This window comes from Ruditapes philippinarum, unplaced genomic scaffold (genome assembly GCF_026571515.1).
Source record: "Ruditapes philippinarum isolate M1 unplaced genomic scaffold, ASM2657151v2 ctg14887_1_1_1_1, whole genome shotgun sequence".
NCBI lineage: Eukaryota > Metazoa > Mollusca > Bivalvia > Venerida > Veneridae > Ruditapes > Ruditapes philippinarum.
Genome location: NW_026852873.1, coordinates 1 through 22644, shown reverse-complemented (window position 1 = coordinate 22644; position 22644 = coordinate 1). Strand labels below are relative to the sequence as shown.

Below are 22644 nucleotides of genomic sequence, written 5' to 3'. Positions count from 1 at the left end.
AAAATATCACATACGTACGGCATCAAAAAGTTTCTATAAGATATTCATTTAAGAGACAATCATTTCCATATGCTTTACGGTATTTGTTTTTTAATTTTCTAACAGCTTTCATAATTTCGCCAGAATATATGGGGCGGTCAAATTCGACATTAACGGAGCAACTGTCAAAATCATGAGTACCGCTAAACTGTTCAACTTATTCATTTTGGCATGGAAATATATCATCTTCAAGATTTGAAAACAAATAAAAAAATTCATCTTCAGTAATTAAATTTGCTGACTGAAAAATATTATTATTATTTTTAAAATATTTCCAAAAAGCTTTTGGTTTACAAAGTTTAAAGTTTTCAATTTCTTCTAATTTTCTAATCTTATACTGAGTTTTCTTTCTTTGTATCAACTTCTTATACTTTTGTTTACAATCACAATAATGAATGCTACTTATATCTAATTTACAATTGTTAAAAACCTTTAAAGCCTCTAGATAACTGTTTCTAGCGCTAACACATTCTCCATCAAACCACTCAACGTTACTAACAGAAGGCGAATCAATAAAACATGTCGTTTGTGATTCTTTATAAGTTTTCAAAATATTGTCAGCAGCATCTTTAACAATATTCGTAAATTCTGATACAACATCATTTACGCAAGTTTTTCGTTGGTTCAAAACTATGTACTAATTGATTCAATAGTGGAAATTGGCCAATAAGACTGGCTCTAAATGAATCCCTATTTACCTGTGACCACTTATATTTAGAAACATATATATCATCATCATAGTCGATAACATTTACAAAACATCGAGAAGTCTTAACCCAAAACTATTACGCTTTGTATCAAAAGAAGCCCTGTCACTTTAAACATCTGGAATATAATCTTGATCATCAAATAATTCATTAACATTATCATGTCTAATTAAATCCGGCTTTAGACCCACTCTACTATTAAAATCGCCGCACACATATAAATCGCCAAACTCACTGTGATAACTTATATTAGTCTCAAAAAATTCAAAAACGTCTATATTTACAATATGATATGCTGGCGAACCTTCATGCCATAAATAGTCAATATGGTCGGTATAAAAACACTATCGTTATTAACAGTCAAATTCTCAGATTCAATCTCGTCATATAATATACATGTACTGTTTGTCTGACTTAATATTTTACTCACCGAAACATTTCCCGACGGGCCTCCTTCCGAATTTATCTTCTTTCTGTTTTGTCCCTTTTTATAGTCCCTATCAATACTGCCTTTTTTCCTTTAATGCCTATTACCCATAACAGAAATCTATTGTCACTTAAATCTTTTCATATCCGCACATATACACGAACATATATATCCACAAAAATTCCACAAACCATCAGATTATTAAATCAAAACATTAATATTTGCGGAGCGACAAAACAAAATTTTACCGCCATTAATCACGTGACATTTATCGTCGTCATAACGATATTTAATGGCAAAATATTTTGAGACATTTAGCGGTGGTTGTGACATTAAGAGACAATGGTGCGACATTTAGCGGCGGCAAGTGCGACATATTTGTGCCGTTGCGACATATAACGGAACCACATACTTCATATCAATTAAGGGTGTTTTTTTACTGTGCTATAGAGTCAAAACGAAGATATCATTTCGTAAAAATATAATGCGTTTAACTTTAATTTTCATAATTTGGTTTTTGTTTGGCAATATTGACCTGATAACTTTTGGAAAATATTCGTAAGTTTATTTGTTACGATTAACTAATTGATTTTAATGATATGAATGTTGTCAATACTTTATTTGCACTTACGTCTCACTGGCCTATAGTGGTAAGAGTGATAGCATAGCAATTGCGCAGTTGCAAGCTCCTAATCCTCGACAAACTTTTTTCCTCAGACTTCTTAAAATATATTTCAATTATATGCAGCATTAATGAATGAATCTTTTTTTTTTTAAATTTCTTATGCTTTTCTTTAAAAAAAATCATAACTTTGATATATAAATGTATATATGTTTCATAATTTTAATTTGTTCAATCATATAATGGGGGATTGGCATGTACACATTCCTAGTAGTAGTCAAGTTTTGTAAAATATAATTCAAATATAAAGAGGTTTCATTAGGATTCGAACCTACAGCTTCACTTTTAAACTAAGAATCTTAACTCCTTATCAGCGATGCTAGTCTAGCAAATGTTTTGTTTGTAACTTTAAGTTATACATATACCCTGTATACCTTTATGCCATACTTTAAGGTCCGTATAATATACTTCGGAATCGAACAATTACCGACGAAAGGTCATTGAATATTCAAATGTCTCAGGTCAATTTTGCCAAACAATAATCTTGTAGTGTGCTTATAATTTAGAACCGACGAAGGTTCAGCTTATCGTGCCCAGATTATACGAGAAGAAGCTACATATGGGACGAAAATGAATATAATATGATAATTAATTAATAGACGGTATGTCTATACAAGTACAAATCATATTAATATGTACCAGGTTGTATATATTTAGGGATAGGTCTACCATGGGCACATTTTCCAAAAATATCTAAAAACAAATTGAATTACTAGTATGTATCATTTGGATGTTTCAAAAAATTATTGCTTGAAAAAGGTGTTGATAAAGTTCTATATGATATAGCATAAATATTTATCAGAATAATTATAATCTTTTGTTTTAGAATACTAGTATTTAATTATCTGCTATATAAATGTATGTAATATCAGATTCTGTATCTCACACTCGCCAAAAGCATACATATATAATTATTTCGTGATTTGATGCTTTACCTAAAACTTCATACCATCAACATAATTATTTATAACATAACAAACCTCCAATTAAAGATTCACTTTAAGGAAAATACTGTTCTGTATATAAGTGTCACACAATTCTTTAGTTTTATTTAACGTCAAAACATAAACCGAAAATCACATTTGTCTTCTATAGTACTTATTAAAAAGGGGTGCCGATTTAAATGACCGAGGGCCAGCTTAATTTACAAATAATATGATATGACAAATTCGCATCTTTGCACCCCCCGAAAAATAAACAAATCCGATAATATTCTTTCTTGATTTAAATTTAGATTTATGGTGTATTTTTTTTAAAATTCTGCTCCTGTTGAAAAAGGTTGATTTTAGGTAAGCCACCAAATCGATGCTATCAGATCATGTATAATCGCAGATGAAAAAAACGACAATTCAATTAAATGGCTAAAGGGAACATTCTTTTTTTTAAATAAATGGAATCAAATTAAGTTATTCTATAACTTTAGTTAGGTTCATGAATGTTTTTTGAGTATCCAGTGGAAGACATATTTGCCAAATCTCTCCCAAGTAATGGTTTTTTTCCAGAATTTGAAAACAGTGTAGTTGTACCCTTTTTTTAAAAAACAAATATTCAGCCAAAATATCTTCACAGATTCTCACCCATTACATCATAATGAATATTGTGATAACATTTTATATTTACTTATGTTTTTTTTAAAGTACTACCTCTTGCAGTATAGTGAATGCATATTATATTTTGCGTTATCACATTTGGATGATTTAAGTACATGTTACAATATAGGAAGTGAAACATGATATGTTAGAAATCTAAATAAACATTCGGTTTTATGCAGAAAGTGTTAAAATATCAATTGTTTGGAACATTAATATTTTGGTAAATACATGTATGATTCTTCTTTTGTTCTTTTTTCCTATAAAAGGAGTTTATTTTCTTAACAACATCTTAAAAAGAAAAATGTAATAACTTTACAATGTAGAATCATATTTACAGACTGAGGATACCTTAAAATAATTGGGTGGAGTGTTTGAGGGAGGGATAAAGCAAGAAGGTTAGCACAAACTTGTAATCCAAACGAGAAGTACAATGATTTTATACAATTATATACCTCTGAAAGAGTTCATGAAAGACACTTTATCTTTATACTATATGATATCACGTCATTTTAATATTTTTCAACTAATCATATAGTCTCTTGTAGAATTCCGAAACGTTTTCTTTTACGACATATGGAATTTTTGCACGAGACAAAAGACTACAATGTAGCTGAGTTTCAAGAGAAATATACTGATAATCTTCCACAAATTGTGATGGTGACTCAAGGTTTCTGTGGAGAAGATAATGAAGATACTTTTGACAGGGAACAGGTTTGTCTGTATTCTGTTTGTAATGAAATCTTTATTAAGCAGGGTTGGTTTGTATGTTTGTTGGTTTCAACACGGTTCAGTTACTCTCATGCGTGTATGTTAATTTCTGTTTTGTTTTGCTTGGTTTTACGAGGCACCAACACAATTTAGATCATATGGCGCCTAAAATTTCGTTTCAATTTATCTTAAAAATAAAAAAGGTAAGGCCGTGTGTCTATTTGAATATTGTTAGCAATTTATAACAAAACGCTGGTTATGATCACCAATGAATACACACCAAAACTACATTGCATTTTATAACTACAATTTTAATATCGCCTGCAATTGTAATGGCATCCAAGTTTACGTGAGAATGGCCTCTTCATTAAAAATATCACCGTAACTGTAATTTGCCTAGAGTAAATGAAATCTATGTTATATAATGTAGTGATATCGATCAGACATGAATTCACCTAAAGCATGTAAAGAGTGATTTATGTTTGTGAAATATGGTGAAAAAGATATCTCATTTTATCTCGGATTAATTTGAATGATTTAAGGGATTGATAACACCGAGCGTTATCTACATGACTGTATGCCTTAAATAAAGACGCATACACGTCTTTGGATATGTTTTCCGTTCTGGATACAAAAGAAAGTTGATTTTAATAGCCTACTATTTGCAAGTCATACTATGTTAGCTGGCACATTATGCCTCAGAGATCCATATTTTTTATTTCAAGCATTCGTTTAACAATAGGAGTTGCGGCCTAGTAGTTAAGCTGTCTGTCTCTCTACCCAATGATAACTGGTTCGAGACCTACTTTGGTCACGACCATGTTTCTTCATATGACACCAGTACTTGTTAGTTCTAGGAAGCGGATTCGAAAGTGATTAAAATAGAGATTTTTAGCTTGAGTCGATACCGACAGACGAAGACGGAGACGGCTATTTTTCTAAGGGGGCGTTTCAAATGATCTCTTTTTAAAGATTGCATTTATTTATATTACAAAATGCGTTCATAAGTCTTTTCTGAATATCTTATTTTGTTTATCAGAAGATTTCTCGACACCATCTTGGAACTTTGTTTTTAATAAAATCGTTGAATGATAATTAATTTTTCCGAATGATACCAGCATGCGGCATCTTTCTTCTTTTACGTCTCTGTGTGCACGGCGGCGTTGGATCATCTTGTGACGATGAAAGTTCTTTAGCAATGTTTTTCCTCAAATCAGCTGATATCCCTGGTTGATTATCCTGGCGTGACTGACCTGCTACTTGACTGGCCTCGTGTTCTCTCGTGTCGACCCCGGCATGCTGAAGACGGTGCGTAATAGCATCTATTGTCACTCCTCTACAAGATAACCGAAACTAAAAAGCATGATTATTATATACTACAGCTTTATATTAACTATATCTTCTGTTAAGAAGAAGATATGACTTTTATTTAGCACTTTTTGCCAATTCCCCTTCATTATTTTTAAGAAATCAATAAAAGGTGTTTCCCACTTTAAAAAGCTTTAGTTTCGATTTCGTTGAAGCTATATAATCATATTAAGGATACACTTGTAGTTGCCATAATTTCTTGTTAGATAATAGATCAATAAATTAAACACAGGTGTGAATTATTTTTGCCATAGAATGAAAGATTTGATATAGATCCCACAATATATATGATTTTTGTTTTTGTTATGATATATTTTTGTAATGTTATCGCATAATATTTAAATGGTATTATACATGTATTGTTACTGTAAATATTGTATCTGTAAATACTGTTATGCTCTTCATCTTTGGAGGAAACAAAAGTATCTATCTATCTATCTATCTATCTATCTATCTATCTATCTATCTATCTATCTATCTATCTATCTATCTATCTATCTATCTATCTATCTATCTATCTATCTATCTATCTATCTATCTATCTATCTATCTATCTATCTATCTATCTATCTATCTATCTATCTATCTATCTATCTATCTATCTATCTATCTATCTATCTATCTATCTATCTATCTATCTATCTATCTATCTATCTATCTATCTATCTATCTATCTATCTATCTATCTATCTATCTATCTATCTATCTATCTATCTATCTATCTATCTATCTATCTATCTATCTATCTATCTATCTATCTATCTATCTATCTATCTATCTATCTATCTATCTATCTATCTATCTATCTATCTATCTATCTATCTATCTATCTATCTATCTATCTATCTATCTATCTATCTATCTATCTATCTATCTATCTATCTATCTATCTATCTATCTATCTATCTATCTATCTATCTATCTATCTATCTATCTATCTATCTATCTATCTATCTATCTATCTATCTATCTATCTATCTATCTATCTATTATCTATCTATCTATCTATCTATCTATCTATCTATCTATCTATCTATCTATCTATCTATCTATCTATCTATCTATCTATCTATCTATCTATCTATCTATCTATCTATCTATCTATCTATCTATCTATCTATCTATCTATCTATCTATCTATCTATCTATCTATCTATCTATCTATCTATCTATCTATCTATCTATCTATCTATCTATCTATCTATCTATCTATCTATCTATCTATCTATCTATCTATCTATCTATCTATCTATCTATCTATCTATCTATCTATCTATCTATCTATCTATCTATCTATCTATCTATCTATCTATCTATCTATCTATCTATCTATCTATCTATCTATCTATCTATCTATCTATCTATCTATCTATCTATCTATCTATCTATCTATCTATCTATCTATCTATCTATCTATCTATCTATCTATCTATCTATCTATCTATCTATCTATCTATCTATCTATCTATCTATCTATCTATCTATCTATCTATCTATCTATCTATCTATCTATCTATCTATCTATTATGGACAAAAATTTGTGCAACATTACCCGCGGGAAATTTCGCTTTACATGAATGATAAATTATGCAATAAAACGGTACAAAAAGATTATAGTAGTTTATGAAGTATGGTTAAACTATTTCAACACAATTCTTTATTTCACAAAAAAAAATGTTAAAAAAATCCAGGCATTCATTTCTCTTATATTCGGTAACAATGAATCAATCCAAACAATTAGTAACATTTCACTCGCTTTGGATATGGCTCCCACGACATCACCTATTACATTGGACTTATTTGCATGATTTTAGAACTCATTCGACCAGAGCCTTACCTGAGACTTTTTTTGAATCGTTAAAGACATTTACAGTGGCAAAATGTGTTTTCTTTCATCTGTTCCATTCGGTTCTGTCAAGTGACATGGGAAACTCCTGAGACATTTTTAGATCTATTAGAAACTCTTCGTATTTCATCATACAAGCCTCATAAATCTTTTGCAAAAAACAGAGTATTTCATGTGCTTATGTGGTTTCGAACATACCAGAATGTTATGATGTCATTGTTCAACAAATCAGTGCCAAGTGCCACTTTGTTATGGAAATAAGGTTGCTTATCACGACTTTCTATCTACGTCTAAAGCATTTGTCGTTTGGCCACAATGTCATGAGTGGTAAGCCATGAAAGGCACCTGGAACAGAATTCCAATAGCCGCGATAGCAATTGATGGAATTTCATATAAAATAAATAGCCCTATGAAAACAGTTTTATTCAGGTTATCGAATATAAGATATAAACTATACGAAGTGGGTTTCTTGGTCATCAAAACGATGCCCAGCAGTATCATATGTTACCTCAGATCGGCACTGATTTACCATTTCCACAAGAGTGCATTGAAATTGTCGACTTATGAAAATATTGTGACATCATACACGTCATCTCAAATATTCCGTAAAAAGAGGGCCTAAAACAGAGTGTATGAGTTGAACTCGCTATAGCAGAGATTAAACGTTGTATGGATACATTAAGGGGAATGCTCTTCCAAAATTGTATATATTTGTACTTATCTTACTTGTCATAATAAGGTTATAGGACTTACTGTTTTATTATTAAGTTTAATAATTACTATTTTGAGATAACCCCCGAATATTCTACCCGTTGTTCGTCTCCGGCTATCGTTAACCGTACAAGCTTAAAATCTCTAATATAAGTTGCAAGAACTTGTTTCACAATAAAGCTTCAATAAATATGTTTAAACTATACTTATAATGTTTAAATCATGGATTTAAAGCATATTCGATGATAATCAACTGTAAGAAGTATGTCTTGCTTGTAGTTCAGGTAGGGAAATGTAAACAAAGAATTTTTTTGACTTTCATACAAAATACTATATAATAATACACTTTAATTATACCAATTAATAACAGAGCAAAAGCATCAAAAAGTTCATGTATGTGTGCAAACAGGTATTTTTTCAAAATCTGTCAAAGATACAAAAATAAAGTTTTTGAGAAATAAAATTGATTGCATTTCTGAAGCATATGTGCATTTAAAGCATAGGTTAAAACATTACACTTAATCATTTGACTGTGAATCGGACGACCCTGGTTCGATAACCTGGAATGACTGTGCCAATTTCGTTGTGATTGATCATGAAATCTTTTGTACGGCCATTCGCACCGTATCTATAATCTGGCATGTGCAGGACTTCAGTTCCTTGCTAAAGTGGAGGCAACTAGTACTGGTGAACTGCTTGACAGCCTGCCCAGGAACAATACGGTAGCTGAACTCTGCTCTCGTAAATTCTATGTGGCTAACAGCCGTGATCAGGAGTGAAAATTACCACCACCATCACTACCACCACCATTTCAAAACCTTTTAAGTGGTCACACTTTTGTGATCCTTTTCATTTTCGGTATCTTATTTTCTTTTGTAACAGTTCTTAGGTCTAGGTCAAGATCAGCAGACTCCACACAAGTTTTAATTTAATTTTATATATGTATGAGTTAATGTGTACGGTCAGTTTTTCTAGATACAGTATATATTTTTATTCACTTATATTACAGTATGTTAAATGTTATCTCTAGCATGTCAATATTATTTATCATTTTAAACTATATGTAGGGTCTACATCGCACAATAAAGTATTAAGATTAATGTAACATGTTTTACCATTTGTCTTTCAAAGATTATCATTATATGCGTCTTTTATGAGTGTTATGTTTACATGCATGTATCTCGGTCAAAAGCTATACACAGCTTATGTATTGTGTAATGTCATATATACACACAGACAATAAATGAATTTTGATTTGATTTGATTTGAAAATTAAGATATTTGTGTTTATACCAGGTGCTGCGAGTACATGCTTTATCGAAACAAAAAAGGGTAGTAGCCAGGATCCAGTACACGACGCACACTAAAATAATAAGTTTACCTGTATGTTATGACATAAGTTTGTGTGTCGTTAGAAAAGGAGACAAACGTGAGTTAAAACAAGTACATGTAATACTGTTTTAGAAATAGATGATACAGCTTTTGTTGATATAGTGCATCATTTCCAGTGCTCAAATTTAAAGGCAAACTTCATGATTTTTTCCTTAACACCATGTATCCGTGTAATGTGTGTAGATGTCAAGTTTTAGAAAGGACATTCAAACATTAGAAAACGACAAAAAGATAACAAATTAATAAAAAGAATGTCACAATACGGGATGCACACATTTATTTGAGCACATCACGCTTAATTGTGAACTTACGAGATAAATATATATTATTATTTTCAAACAAAAAATGAATTGCCTGGCTATATGTCCATTTAGAAATGTTTTGAAACTAAAGCATGTCACCAAGAAATAAAAGCTTTTGTGAAATAGATATAAGAAATACTATTTCCTTTGTTGAAAATATTTATTTCAAAAGATGGACTGTTATAAAGGCGATTGACTAACTGTTGATTTATGAAAATGTTTAAGATAAAATATATATCTGTCTTAAATATAAAAAAAGATTGCCGAACTCTTTTTATAAATTGAACTGTGACTGATATTTACAGAAAATTCCTTGGGCCACGAGTCCTATTTATCGTTCATTGAAGGGATTTCTTATGGCAAAATATAAAACTTATTTTGACTTAACCTGTTCACTCACTATATATAATGTCAATTGAACTTTATGCTATCTCCTTTTCTTCCTAATTTTTAACAGACGGAGAGCTGAAATCAATATTTACCATTTTGCATAACTATACACTTCCGATAACCGTCCAGTTTGCGAAGAATCGCAGATTTACAGTTGATAAACACACTGCTGTCGACGTTAGCAACATCCCGCGCATGGATCTCCTACAGACCTATGACGAGATTAACCTGTTGTCAAATTGTATAATTGACGGTTTGTATAGTTTAATTTTTTGTTATTTAAAGTTGTTCGTTTACTTAACTTACTAACTGTATGTACACTTAGAATGCAAACTGTCCTTTTGTATGATAAATATATTTATATAAATTATGATGTAAAAATGTGTACAAAAATATCTCATTTTATAACATACCCGTGAGACAAGTTTCTAAGTCGAGGCCACGAGTTATTAAGTCGTACGCACGAGATTATTAAGTCGTGCGCACGAGATATTAAGTCGTGCGCACGAGGTACTATGTCATAGAAACACACACACATATCACCTCTTTGCCACCGTACTCGCATTACAAAATTGTAATAAATTCAGTATTGAACCTAAACCTATTCCATATCCATAGCTCAAAGAAACTACATCTTATTTCCATTTTAATTATTGTTAAATTATAATTCAATATATCTTGTAATAATCACTATCAAGGATAAGTACAGCATAAAATATATATAAAAAAAATGAATACACAAGAGATCATAAAAAGTGGCAATTCTTTACGCATGTTAACATCAGACGATAGGAACCATTTATTAAGAGCTTCAACAGAGTAGACGGACACAACCACTGTTGTACAGCGTCCACCGGAAATAAAGTTTGCTAAAATCAGCTTGAAATGATGGGTGACCACTCAAATATAGTTAGAGGGAAGTCTATGTTTTGTAGAACAGACGGATTTTGATACAAAAATGCGTTTTGGGCTTGATTTAGTTGTAAATATCGACATCGTTCGCAAATGTCAACAACTACACTACAATTTATAGCCAATATAACAAAAGTATTCAATTTGCAGAAAAAAGCAAATATTTCTCTAGAACCAGATATATTTAGCTTCAAAATTGTTTAGGTTGGAAAAATCGATTAAGTTATGATGGAGAAATAAGTTGAAGCATTACCTCGGATGAACTCGACGAACACTTTTTAACTTTCATATTCGATGTTTTGAGGGGCTATTTCCGGTGAACGCTGTACAACAGTGACAGCTATTTTGACTACGTCCCTTATTGAGATATGTCTTTACAATAAATGACCGACTACGGAACCATATGAAAGACATTTACCTAAAAATGTTTATCATTTAAAGATATTGTAATTTTAATACATTTAATTATTCATTCATTCAAATTACAGGTAAAATGAGTGAAGAAATTGTTTACATACCAGTTTATCTGTCACAAGTGAGACTGGCAGTGGTAACAGGGATTAAAGGTCAAACAGAGGGTACATGGAACGTCTTTCAACAGAAGTTAGATCAAGCTGCCAGTGATATAGAATTTGATAACGAATTTGGAAATCCACGTGAGACGATTATTTCTCTGAAAAATCATATGTTACATTAAGCAGTGCTATCGCTAAAATGCAATATAATACTTTATAGTTTAAGAAATGTTTTGTCCATAAAGAAACTGGCTTGAATATGGACGTGACTTGAACAGTCAGGTGCTTGCATTCGGACGGACACCATAGACATCTTGAGACACACCCAACGCTTATAAGGATCTAATTAATTGTAGGGAATCTCATAATTTCACAATTTGTATTTTTTTTAAGTTCACAAACATTATCTGAAATGAAATGATTTTACATATTAATGTTTTTTTGTTATTACAACAAATTTTACCGGATGTTATTCATTTAAGATTTTATTTGCTGAGTTATATAAATTTAATTTTTTCCAAGAACTAACGGATATATTTTCGTGACTACGCGTCGTTATTGCACATTATTTGTAATAAATCTAACTCAGGGCGCTGCGTAACAACATCCTTATTCAATGACGGCCCGGTAGCTTTATTACCAAATTAAGGATTTAACTCAATACAAGCTCTAGACGCTTGCAGAAATCATGATCACAAAATAGACCAATTTCTTTTTTTTAGCCGATTCTTACATTTTCATTCATTATCGTATATAAATCGGTGTTGAGAGATAAATTAGCCATTTTAAAGTAAGTTCCGTTAGATGAAAAGGCAAGATCTCAACATTTAATAATACAAGCGCCTTGTCCGGTATATACCAGAATACGATATTGAGGGTGGTGCTCTTATCCTTTCTTTAGTCTCACTCTCAAATCATAACGTTAAATGACGTAACAAATGACGTCACACTAGCACGTGGAAAGCAACAAGCAAACATACGAAATACAAATAACAAAACGCAAAATACGTTTTTACATGTATTAACATCTGCAAAAGGCCTCGGACTAATACAATACCTCCTCCTTCTGGTTCGGGCTTTAACTGCGCCCTGGTGCTTCTGTAGATGTTAATGCACGAGAAAAGGTTAATTAACATTGACATGATTGATATTATTTCTTTTACAATTTTCATATTTAGGCGAGAACACGGTCTAACACCAAAGCTTGGTTGATTTATCTGCGACTACATATACCAATTTAGCCAGTGTATACCAGGATCAGATGGCACATCCGTGTCATCTGCTCATGGTCTTGCACAGTTCGTTATTAAGTCAGTAAATATTTTGAAATGTTTCCTAAAAGTGATGAATGTTTTTTTTTCACATTGAATGATGGGCAAGCCAATTTTATAGCTTTAGCGTTGTCAGTGTATTTTGAATTAAATGGAATAATGCCATTTTGGTATTAAGGTAAATGATTGTCATTGTATAAAACGTTTCTTCACAAGTTTCATTACGCATGTTAAACTGGATCTACATTCTATTAAAGCAGGCAAACATTTTGTGTTTTCAGATATTGCCGAGTATGACACTAGCACAGTTCACACTGGTAACAAGTACACGTATATTGAACCGACATCTTACTGTAAAATTCTCAGTCTTGTAAACAAATCACCACATAGATCATTTGACACTGCATCATTGAACCAAGTACATAATCTTCAAAACCAAGACCAAGGTCTAAACGTTTACGAGGAAATTGACATCACGGCGCGAGAGAATCAAACGACACTTGAACCATATGACAAGCTTAGGATGTCATGGTCAAAGAGAAGTCATTTGACGTCAAAACTACATAAGCACAATAAAAAATATCAAGTGACAGCACCAACAGCTCTCCCAGAACGGAAGCCTATACCTGGTCTTCCTGCAGCAGTTACAAAGGATAATGGTGCAGAATCCATGTATGAAAATGGTGTACCACGAACGAATTTAGCACCATCAACGCACACCAGCGCGAAACTTAAATCTAAGCCATCACCTGGAGCGGTGAGTAAATTTGTACGTGATGTTAAAAGGCATGCTGACGTAAAGAAACTGAGTATCGAGGAGGTTGTCGAGTATCTTAAAAGACTGAACTTAGGGAAATATGCTGATACTTTTAAGACTGAACAAATTGATGGTCGACTGCTAATACAACTGGACAAAGACACGCTGAAAGAAGACTTTGATATGAAAGGTGTGGAGGCAATAAGACTTGTAACATTTGCAAAAGAAGGTCACGTGCCGAATTAGATAAACTTAAAAGCGAAACACATTAATTTTGTTTTTCACTTTATGTTTTTGTGGGATACAGAACGTTAGTTTTATATATTGACTTAATTATTTTTATAACTATGTTCAAATAACAAATGTTTTTAAAGAACAATACAGTGCCATTGTTTAAATGTTATGAAAAAGTACAAAATAAATTTCCCATTGCCTGACACTTTATATACATCCGCCATGGTGAAGTTTGCGTGTTATGAAGCTCAATTAGTTTTGTGTACCCAGCAAACACAGATCAGTCAAAATATTTGAAGAAAATCAACCATGAGAAAATTAGTAAGATTTTAAGAAAAGAAAAAAATATGCACAATTCACGAAATAATTTACAAAATACATGCATATATTGGCTATTGCGTGACTAACACAATGAAATCAGTGTATCCTGCTTCTGTCTACAAAGCCTTGCCGGATAACTTTTACAGGATTATATACCGTTTACACCAGTGTTAGGAAAATCTGTTTTACACCCCATGTATGATAAGTCGCGTGCCTTAAAAGACGCCATTGCGTTTTAAGGATGACATCATTTTACCGCTATGAATAAAAAGTTGTAAGTTCATACGCTACTATGTAACAGTTAACTGTTTTATCGCAATTTCATAAATTTGATTTGTAATAGAAAGCAGAAAAAATAGAAACCTCTGATAAAATATACCAATACTATCTAATGCTAACAGCTATTTATTATAAGGCAGTTGTTTGAAGGTGTTTTCGCTACCGCCGCAAAAAAAGAAAGAAGAAAAAGGAATAGATCTAAACTAAGATGTGCAACCCTTGAACATTTTAAGATGTCAAATGTTTAAGACGGATTAAAAACGGATACTTTAATTGTGCAGAAAATAATATTGATACAAGATTTTAAGGACTTTTCAAATGGACAATAATTCATTCAGCGGATGTACTTTTGATTTGAGCAGTTGTATTTATGAGAATAAATTTAATTTCATTGATTATCTTTGTTTATATTATTCTGAATGTTCGTTACCGATGCCCTATTGGAGCCTCTGTGAATAAATACCCCAACTCAACCGATATATAGCAGGTGCAAAAAACCTCAACTGTTATATATCAATAGAGTTTTACCTATATGATTCAATGAAAAAATTGCACTGCTATATATCAATACAGGTTTAAGTGTACTGAGTATGATGGGCTAGTAAAAACAACAAGTTCGAAACCATGCGATTAAAAAATGTGCGTAATGCGAATATCAGTTTTCAGTTTTTGTAATTTCTGTTCTGAAATTAATTGAAATTATTTGAAAAAGAATCAAACACCTGATGTGAACATCCAGCTCTCGGGTAACTGTTCAGCGGAAATTGCACAGAGCCTCGTTACCGCCGTAAACAGTTACCCTCAAGCTAGATATTCCGGTCTGTATCGGCAGCCAGTGTAAGATTCTTATAAGCTTTCTCCAGTCATTACATCACAGGATTAGTCTATAATGACATGGTTAGCAAAAACAAAACTTCATATAGACCCTGTTTGTAAGAATGAAACAATTCAAATAATCTAAAAACATGATCAAACTATGCAATAAGCAGGATAAATCGAATACATGGTTGTTGTCGGGATAGGAAAAGGTTTGTCCGGTTCGCTGCGAAAGTGAATCAAATCTCGCCTCGCTCACCGGTTAAACCTTCTCCATCCCGACATCACCCATTTATTCTCTATTTTTGCATCTTTTGACCTATGTTTGGAGATTTTGTAGATGTTAAGGGCTATTTGTACCAAATGTGTTTTTATGGCAGTCCGAAAGTGTACAAAAAGTGATCGAGGAATTTTCATATAAAAACGAACTATTTCAAACTGACACATTGCTGAATTGTAAACTATACATTAATCTATCAAAGTACACCAAAATATGATAAAACTTACACTGTGCGGACTCTAAATGGACATTCAACATAAAAATATTCTTTAACATGTGCGAAAACGTTTTACTTACGAATGAAAACGAAACCAAATATTAGACGACTACTACAAAGTGAAATTACCGGCAAGACAAAACATTTCGCATGAAATGCGAATATACAGTTCCATGACACTCCCCGTCTGATATTATATATCACTATTAACCAAAATACAATATTGTAATGCTTGATCTACCTTAAAAAAACATTATAGGAAACATTAAAGGGATGTGTCACCTTAATTCACACTTTAAGGGATCGAATACCTTTACATAAAATCAAAGATATCTAAACAAGAGTAATTAAAAGAAAAAACTTAATCAATGGTAACTTTGCAATATGGTAACAATAAATGCATCTATTTTCAAAGTAACAAGATCTTCATATAAAATGCCATAAAGTAAACTTCTTCATACAAAAAATACAAACATGTAATCATATTATGCATATACAAAACAATCCATCAAAATTACTAGTGTAAAGGTAATAGCTTGACTTCTTGATAGGTTTAATATACACTTTAACAAAGAAATATAACAAACCTTCATATGTATTAATTAATACTAACTTGTTTTGAAGACAACTTCAAATGTACCTTAAAATTCTATTTCAAATTATACTTAAGAACAACAAAAAAACAAAAAAAAATGTAACCTGCCAATACTTATTCTTATGTTTTTTCCGGATTACATAATACTCATACAAAATGCACAAATTTGAAAATTGCTGAACATAACTAGAAAACAATGAAATTTTACACTTGGTCAACAATTATTGTTACCAACATGACAAATTAACAAATCTTCAATAATTAAGTTTCACTGATACACTGTTTTTTATTTCTAAATAGTATATACGGTTGCTGAACTGTTTCTTCTCAGTTAATTACTTTCAACGAGCAATACAAGTTCACTTATTGGCCTTGTTAAAACAGTCAATATTCCTTCTTTGTACATTCTCACACACAATTTTCGAACCTTTCCACCATCATTGGGAAACACCTTCTCAACTATACCGTATGGCCAACTATTTCTCAGAACATTGCAGTCTTTCACTAAAACGATATCATCTGGTTTCATGTTACAATGTTCGGGTTGACACTTAGATCTCGTTTGGAGTGTTTTGAGATATTCGGACCTCCTGCGTCGCCAAAACTGGTTTGCGAGCACCTGGACTCGTCTCCGTATAGATTTCGAGTGTTTCAGTATAGATTTCGAGTGTTGCTTACAGTGTCCCTCCGAGACGGTCGGCCCTTTCAGCCAGGTGCTTTTTGCTAGGTCTGTTGCTGAAACCCCTCTGGTGCCAATGTCTGCAGGATTAAGGTGTGTTGGTACGTAGTACCACTGCTCTGGCGATGAGTTAGACAGACTCTTCTGTACGCGGTTAGAAACATACGTGTAGAAGCGTCTTGTTCGTTTGCCTATATAGCGTAGCACAATCTTGCTGTCCTTATAATATTTGATTTTAGTGAAATCTATGTCAATGTTTGTCAGTACCGTGCAAGCAACTTCGATACCTAACACAGCGGCACATAATTCTAATCTAGGAATGGTGTGACCACTGCGGGGTGTCACCTTTGTCTTGCCCAAAACAAAACTGGTCTGGTGCTGGGAACTATTGTGTGATGAGATAATGTAAGCTGCGGCGGCTATCACCCTTTCTGACGCATTGCTGTACACATGTAGTTCATTGGTAGCCTCACTTGACGGCTGTGTGCAGTGACGAAAGATTTATAACATATTCAAACTACTAAGAGAGGAACACCAGTCTTGCCATACAGTGATTTTATCTGCTGGTAGGGGATCATCCCATTCCTGGTTTACAGACACTATATCTTGCAAGAGTAACTTCCCTGTAATCACAACAGGCGCCACAAGACCCACAGGGTCGTAAACACTATTGATTGTAGACAGAATGCCACAGCGTGTAAACGGTTTCACATCTTTGGATACTTGAAACGTGAAATTCCAGCAGAGTCCTAGGTTGTGTTGTAATAGAACCTCACTGCCGGAAAGGTCTATATCTGTTAGATTTCTGGCTAAATCTTCACAGGGTAAAGCATTTAACACATTCATACTGTTCGAGGCAATCTCGTAAAGGCGCAAATATCCGTTTTTCATCAAAGCTGAATGTGTGTCAACTATCGAGGTGACTGCCTGTTCTTCTGTAGGAACAGATGTGAGACCATCATCTACGTAGAAATTGTTCATGATGAAGTCTGTCACTTCCAAGCCGAACTCGCCAGAACTAATCAAAGCTGTCTTGCGCAAACCATATGCTGCAACCGCGGGTGATGGACGGTTTCCGAAGACATGTTCTTTCATCCTATACTCGATCAATTTCTTGTTTGTATCATTGTCCTGATACCATAGGAATCTGAGGAAGTTTCTATGTTCTTTATTCACATGAAAACAGTAGAACATCTGTTGGATGTCAGCTGTCACTGCTATTGGTTCCTTCCGGAATCGTAACAACACACCAAGAAGGTTCTTTGTGAGATCTGGTCAAGACATCAGGATATCATTCAATAACAAATCTTGAAAGTTTGCCGAGGAGTCAAACACGATGCTGATCTGGTCAACTTTTTTCGGATGATACACACCGAATGTATAGGTATATACCAACATCCTTCGATGGGTTTCAGTTCTGGTGCTACTTCGGCATGTCCATTTTTAAGGATTTTGCTAATAAATTCAACGAAATGTTGTTTCTTTGCTGGGTTATTTTTCAGGATCACATGCAATAATTTGGGGCGACGTTCTACCAAAATCTTGTTGTTGGGTAAACACAGCCTATTAGACTTGAATGGTAACGGAGCTGCCCGGTTGCCAGCTGAACCACGAACGAAGTTTTCGCTCATCAAGTTTTTTATCTTCCACTGAGAGGCCTGGCTTATAATAACCTTTACTAAAGATGCACATTTTGTTCACAGTTAATGTGAGATTGTCTACCTGAATGTTTCTATTCCTAAGCACGCTTCACCCACAATTACCCAGCCTAGTGCTAGTGTCTGAGCGTAAGATGTGTCTTTAGGTCCTATTCTCTGGTCATGATCTACATGAGCTTCTATCTGTCTCTACCAATGAAGATCTGAATGTCAATATCATTGTTGACCTGCGGTATTTCGTGTTCAATGTTATTCAAATGATCATAGCATGCGGCTATTTCTGGTGTAGGGATTTCGTTTCTGTTGTTTGGTATATTCTTACATTCTAACACTGATGGGAGTTCAAATTCTTTGTCACCAAGAAGGTTTGATATCATAAGGCTAGAAACTTTTCGACCACATGTCACTTTGGTGCCACTACAAGAATTCACAGAATACTCAATTATTTCATAAACTTGTAGATTTAAAGTGTCTAATAAGCTTGGACTTGTCGACTATCATTGCATATGTATTTATTTTGTTGTCTTTGTTTCTTTTATCATAAATGAAAACTGGCACACTTTTAACGCACGACTTTCCAGGAAATTTCGTAGATCCATATACTTGAGTGCATGAGTTGTTCACTGTTTCAGTTGGTACCGTTCTCTCCCCGCAATGACTGCTGTCGATATGCATGGCGGTATTATGTGACTTTCCACATCCTTCACAATTAATGTTCTCTTTACAATCTCTTGACTGATGGCTATTCCCAAAGCACTTAAAACAAAAGCCTCCTTTCTTCAGTAGTGCTCGTTTGTCTGTGAACGATTTTGCCTTAAATTGTCTACATTGGCCGAGCAAATGTGACTTTCCCGGATGGAGGGCACAATTTGCATTTTCTGAAGACTTTTCAACATTTGTTTTTCTAGCGTGAACTACAGATCTTATTGGTTGCATTTTTCCACTTATTTTTGTCACAAATTGATTTTATTCAGCTGGGAGCTGGAAACTTGGATCATTTCGAATCCTTGACTGTTTCTGAATGAATTCAACAAACAACGAGAATGGTGGATGAGCAAGACCATGCGATTCCTTGTAGTTTCTTGCAATATTCACCCACTTTTCTAGCATGAAATTTGGCATTTTGCCCAATATTGGTGTAATTCCAACACTTGAATCAAGTACAAAAGAGCGACTTCATATGCTTCATTTTCCTTGAGTGTTTGTTTTTCCATTTAAATGTCACCAAGTTCGTATAGCTTACTATAGTCTCTCTGTGTAATTTTCGGGAACGCTTGTAATTGTGATGTTAGAGCTGAGAATACGCTTTCAACTGTTCCGTATCTTTGGTCTAGACGTTGCCATAATAGTTTAACAGCTTTTGCTGCATTGTCTACATATGATGATTTAAGACTAATGGCATGTTTCGTAGATTCAGTGCCAAGCCATTTAATAAGCAAGTCTTTCACTATATTAGTATAAGTACCCTTCTACGCTTGGTATTTTTCTGATTTGTCGCTTAACTGAATTAATCTTAATAATGTCAAGTCCTTCTTTAAAAAAAATGTAATGTCCTGTATTTGGTTCATATTGTCACTAATTGTTGGTTTTGCATATTGGGTGTGTGATCGTTATGCTTCTCCACAGACATGTTCACAAATTCAAACACTCTTTGAGCGTTTGTTCAACTTTTCATCACTGTTTTCTAAGGCATCCAACAAATTGACACATTGCTGAATTGTAAACTATACATTTATCTATCACAATACACTTAAATATGATAAAACTTACACTGTTCGGACTCTAAATGGACATTCAACATAAAAATATTCTTTAACATGTACAAAAACGTTTTACGTACGAATGAAAACGAAACCAAAGATCAGACAACTACCATAAAGTAAAATTACCGGCAAGACAAAACAGTTCGCATAAAATGCGAGTATACAGTTCCATGACAATAATAAATAAATTAAAACGAAGATATTCACCGCACAAAACCCTGTTTAGTCTTAAAGTACTGTTTTAGCAGTAAAAAGATTTGATTTTATTCAATAAAATCTCTTGCTTGATTTAATTAAAGTCTGTACTTCTTTAAAAATAATTTCATTTTCGGATTCAGATCGCCCTTCTATTCCAAACAAAATTTTTCGTACACTAAGAGGATGAAAAGATCTTGTATTTAAAAAATAGTGTTCTGAATTTCCAATGTGTGTTCCACATATACAAGATGGACTGGAAACAATGTGATTATCATATAAATTCGAATTAAGGTTATTGCAGTTGTTTCTTAAACGAGTATGATGTACAGTAGCGTTCACCTATAATAAAAAATGAAGGGACCGATGGGAATTTAAATATTTAAAGGAATGGAGGGATTCTGATTCAAGTATATTAATTGGAAGTTTATTCCATAGTTGTAGTGCTGATGGTAAAACGGATTTTGAATAATTTTCTGTTCTTCTGACAATTGATGCGTAGTCTTGATTGTTTCTTAAATAATATGGGTTTTTATGTGCATATTGTACAGATGGGGAAAATAATTGCATTAAATAAAGTGGTAATAAATTGTTTTTGCCTTTGTATATTAAAACTTATTTTTGAATATGTCTCATATCTGAAAGCGAGACCTAACCTATTTCTGTTAATAATTTTTGTATAGTAACGGATCTTGTCAATCCTGTAACAACACGGGCAGCTTCATATTGAATTTTTTTAATGTTTCTTTCTCGTATTGCGCACAGTTATCCCAGACTAAAGACGCGTATTCTACATGTGGACGTAAATATGATACATATATATTATTAAGTGATTTTCTTTTGATTTTGAATTTTAGCATTTTCATGGAACCGAGTATTTTAGAGGCTTTAGATACTATGTTAGATATATGTTGATGCCAAGACCCATCTTGACTAAATGTGACCCCAAGATGTTTATGATGTTCGACAAAATTGAGTTGTACATTATCGAAAAATAATTGTGGTTTGATCAAATTAAAAAAAATTAAAAAACAACATTGCTTCGGTTTTTGCCTGATTGAAATTGACTAACTATTGCTCAGACCAACTTGTTATTGTCGCTAGACCCCTGTTTAACGTTTCTTCCATAAAGGTAATGTTTGTTGAGGACACAGAAAGAGAACTGTCGTCTGCAAAAAGTCTAGTAATACTAACGAATGAGTCTGCTATGTCGTTGACATATATTGAAAATAATAAAGGACCAAGTATCGAGCCTTGAGGAACACCCCCTTCTAAAGTTGGTAAAGAAGAAAATGTCGAAGATACGAACACTTTCGGTTCTGTTATTTAAGTAGTCTTTTAACCATGTATTTAGTTTCCCTGGTATACCGTATTGCTTTACTTTGAAGATAAGACCAGAATTACAAACTCTATCGAATGCTTTAAAAATGTCACAAAAAATAATACAAGTAGATTCTTTGCTGTCAAATGCTTTGCAAATTTGGTTATTTATATCAATAAGTTGATACTCTGTAGAATGACCTGGCAAATACCGGATTGATTTGGATATATTAAACAGATAACATAGTGAATGTATATTTGCGTTCTCTCATTTGATTGATTAAAGTACATGTCACAATAGAGGACGTGAAACATAATATGTAAAATCTAAGTAAACATTCGATTAAATGCAAAAAGTGTTCAAATATCAAAGATTCGGATAAATGCTATTGTGGGAAAATACATATCATAATAGAAACATAACATGTTAAACATCAGGTTTAATGCAAAAAGTGTTAAAATATCAAATGGTTCGGAAAAATAATTTTGTGGTAAATATGATTTTCCTTCGTTCTTGTCATGTAAAAAAAAGTATATTTTCCTAACAAAATCTGATGTGAAAAATATGTTATATCTTACATTAAGAACGTAGATAATCATATCTACAGAGAACGTGAATAATCATATCTATAGAGAACGTGAATAGTCATATCCACAGAGAACTTGAA

The 22644-nt window shown here is 32.9% G+C and overlaps 1 protein-coding gene across 1 annotated transcript; it reads left to right on the top strand.

The window, feature by feature from the left end:
* The first annotated feature begins 3888 nt into the window (after positions 1 to 3888).
* LOC132727164 (uncharacterized) lies at positions 3889 to 14849 on the top strand. Its single transcript, XM_060712594.1, has 5 exons — positions 3889 to 4158; positions 9377 to 9509; positions 10232 to 10417; positions 11565 to 11732; positions 13144 to 14849. Exons 1-5 carry the CDS (start codon positions 4021 to 4023, stop codon positions 13863 to 13865), a joined length of 1347 nt encoding a protein of 448 aa, XP_060568577.1. The 5' UTR covers positions 3889 to 4020; the 3' UTR covers positions 13866 to 14849.
* The last annotated feature ends 7795 nt before the right edge of the window (positions 14850 to 22644 follow it).

Coding starts and splice junctions, on each gene's coding strand:
- LOC132727164 (XM_060712594.1), top strand. CDS start 4,021: ATGGAATTTTTGCACGAGACAAAAGACTACAATGTAGCTGAGTTTCAA. Junction 4,159..9,376: donor ATACTTTTGACAGGGAACAG/GTTTGTCTGTAT, acceptor TGTTTATACCAG/GTGCTGCGAGTACATGCTTT. Junction 10,418..11,564: donor GTCAAATTGTATAATTGACG/GTTTGTATAGTT, acceptor TTCAAATTACAG/GTAAAATGAGTGAAGAAATT.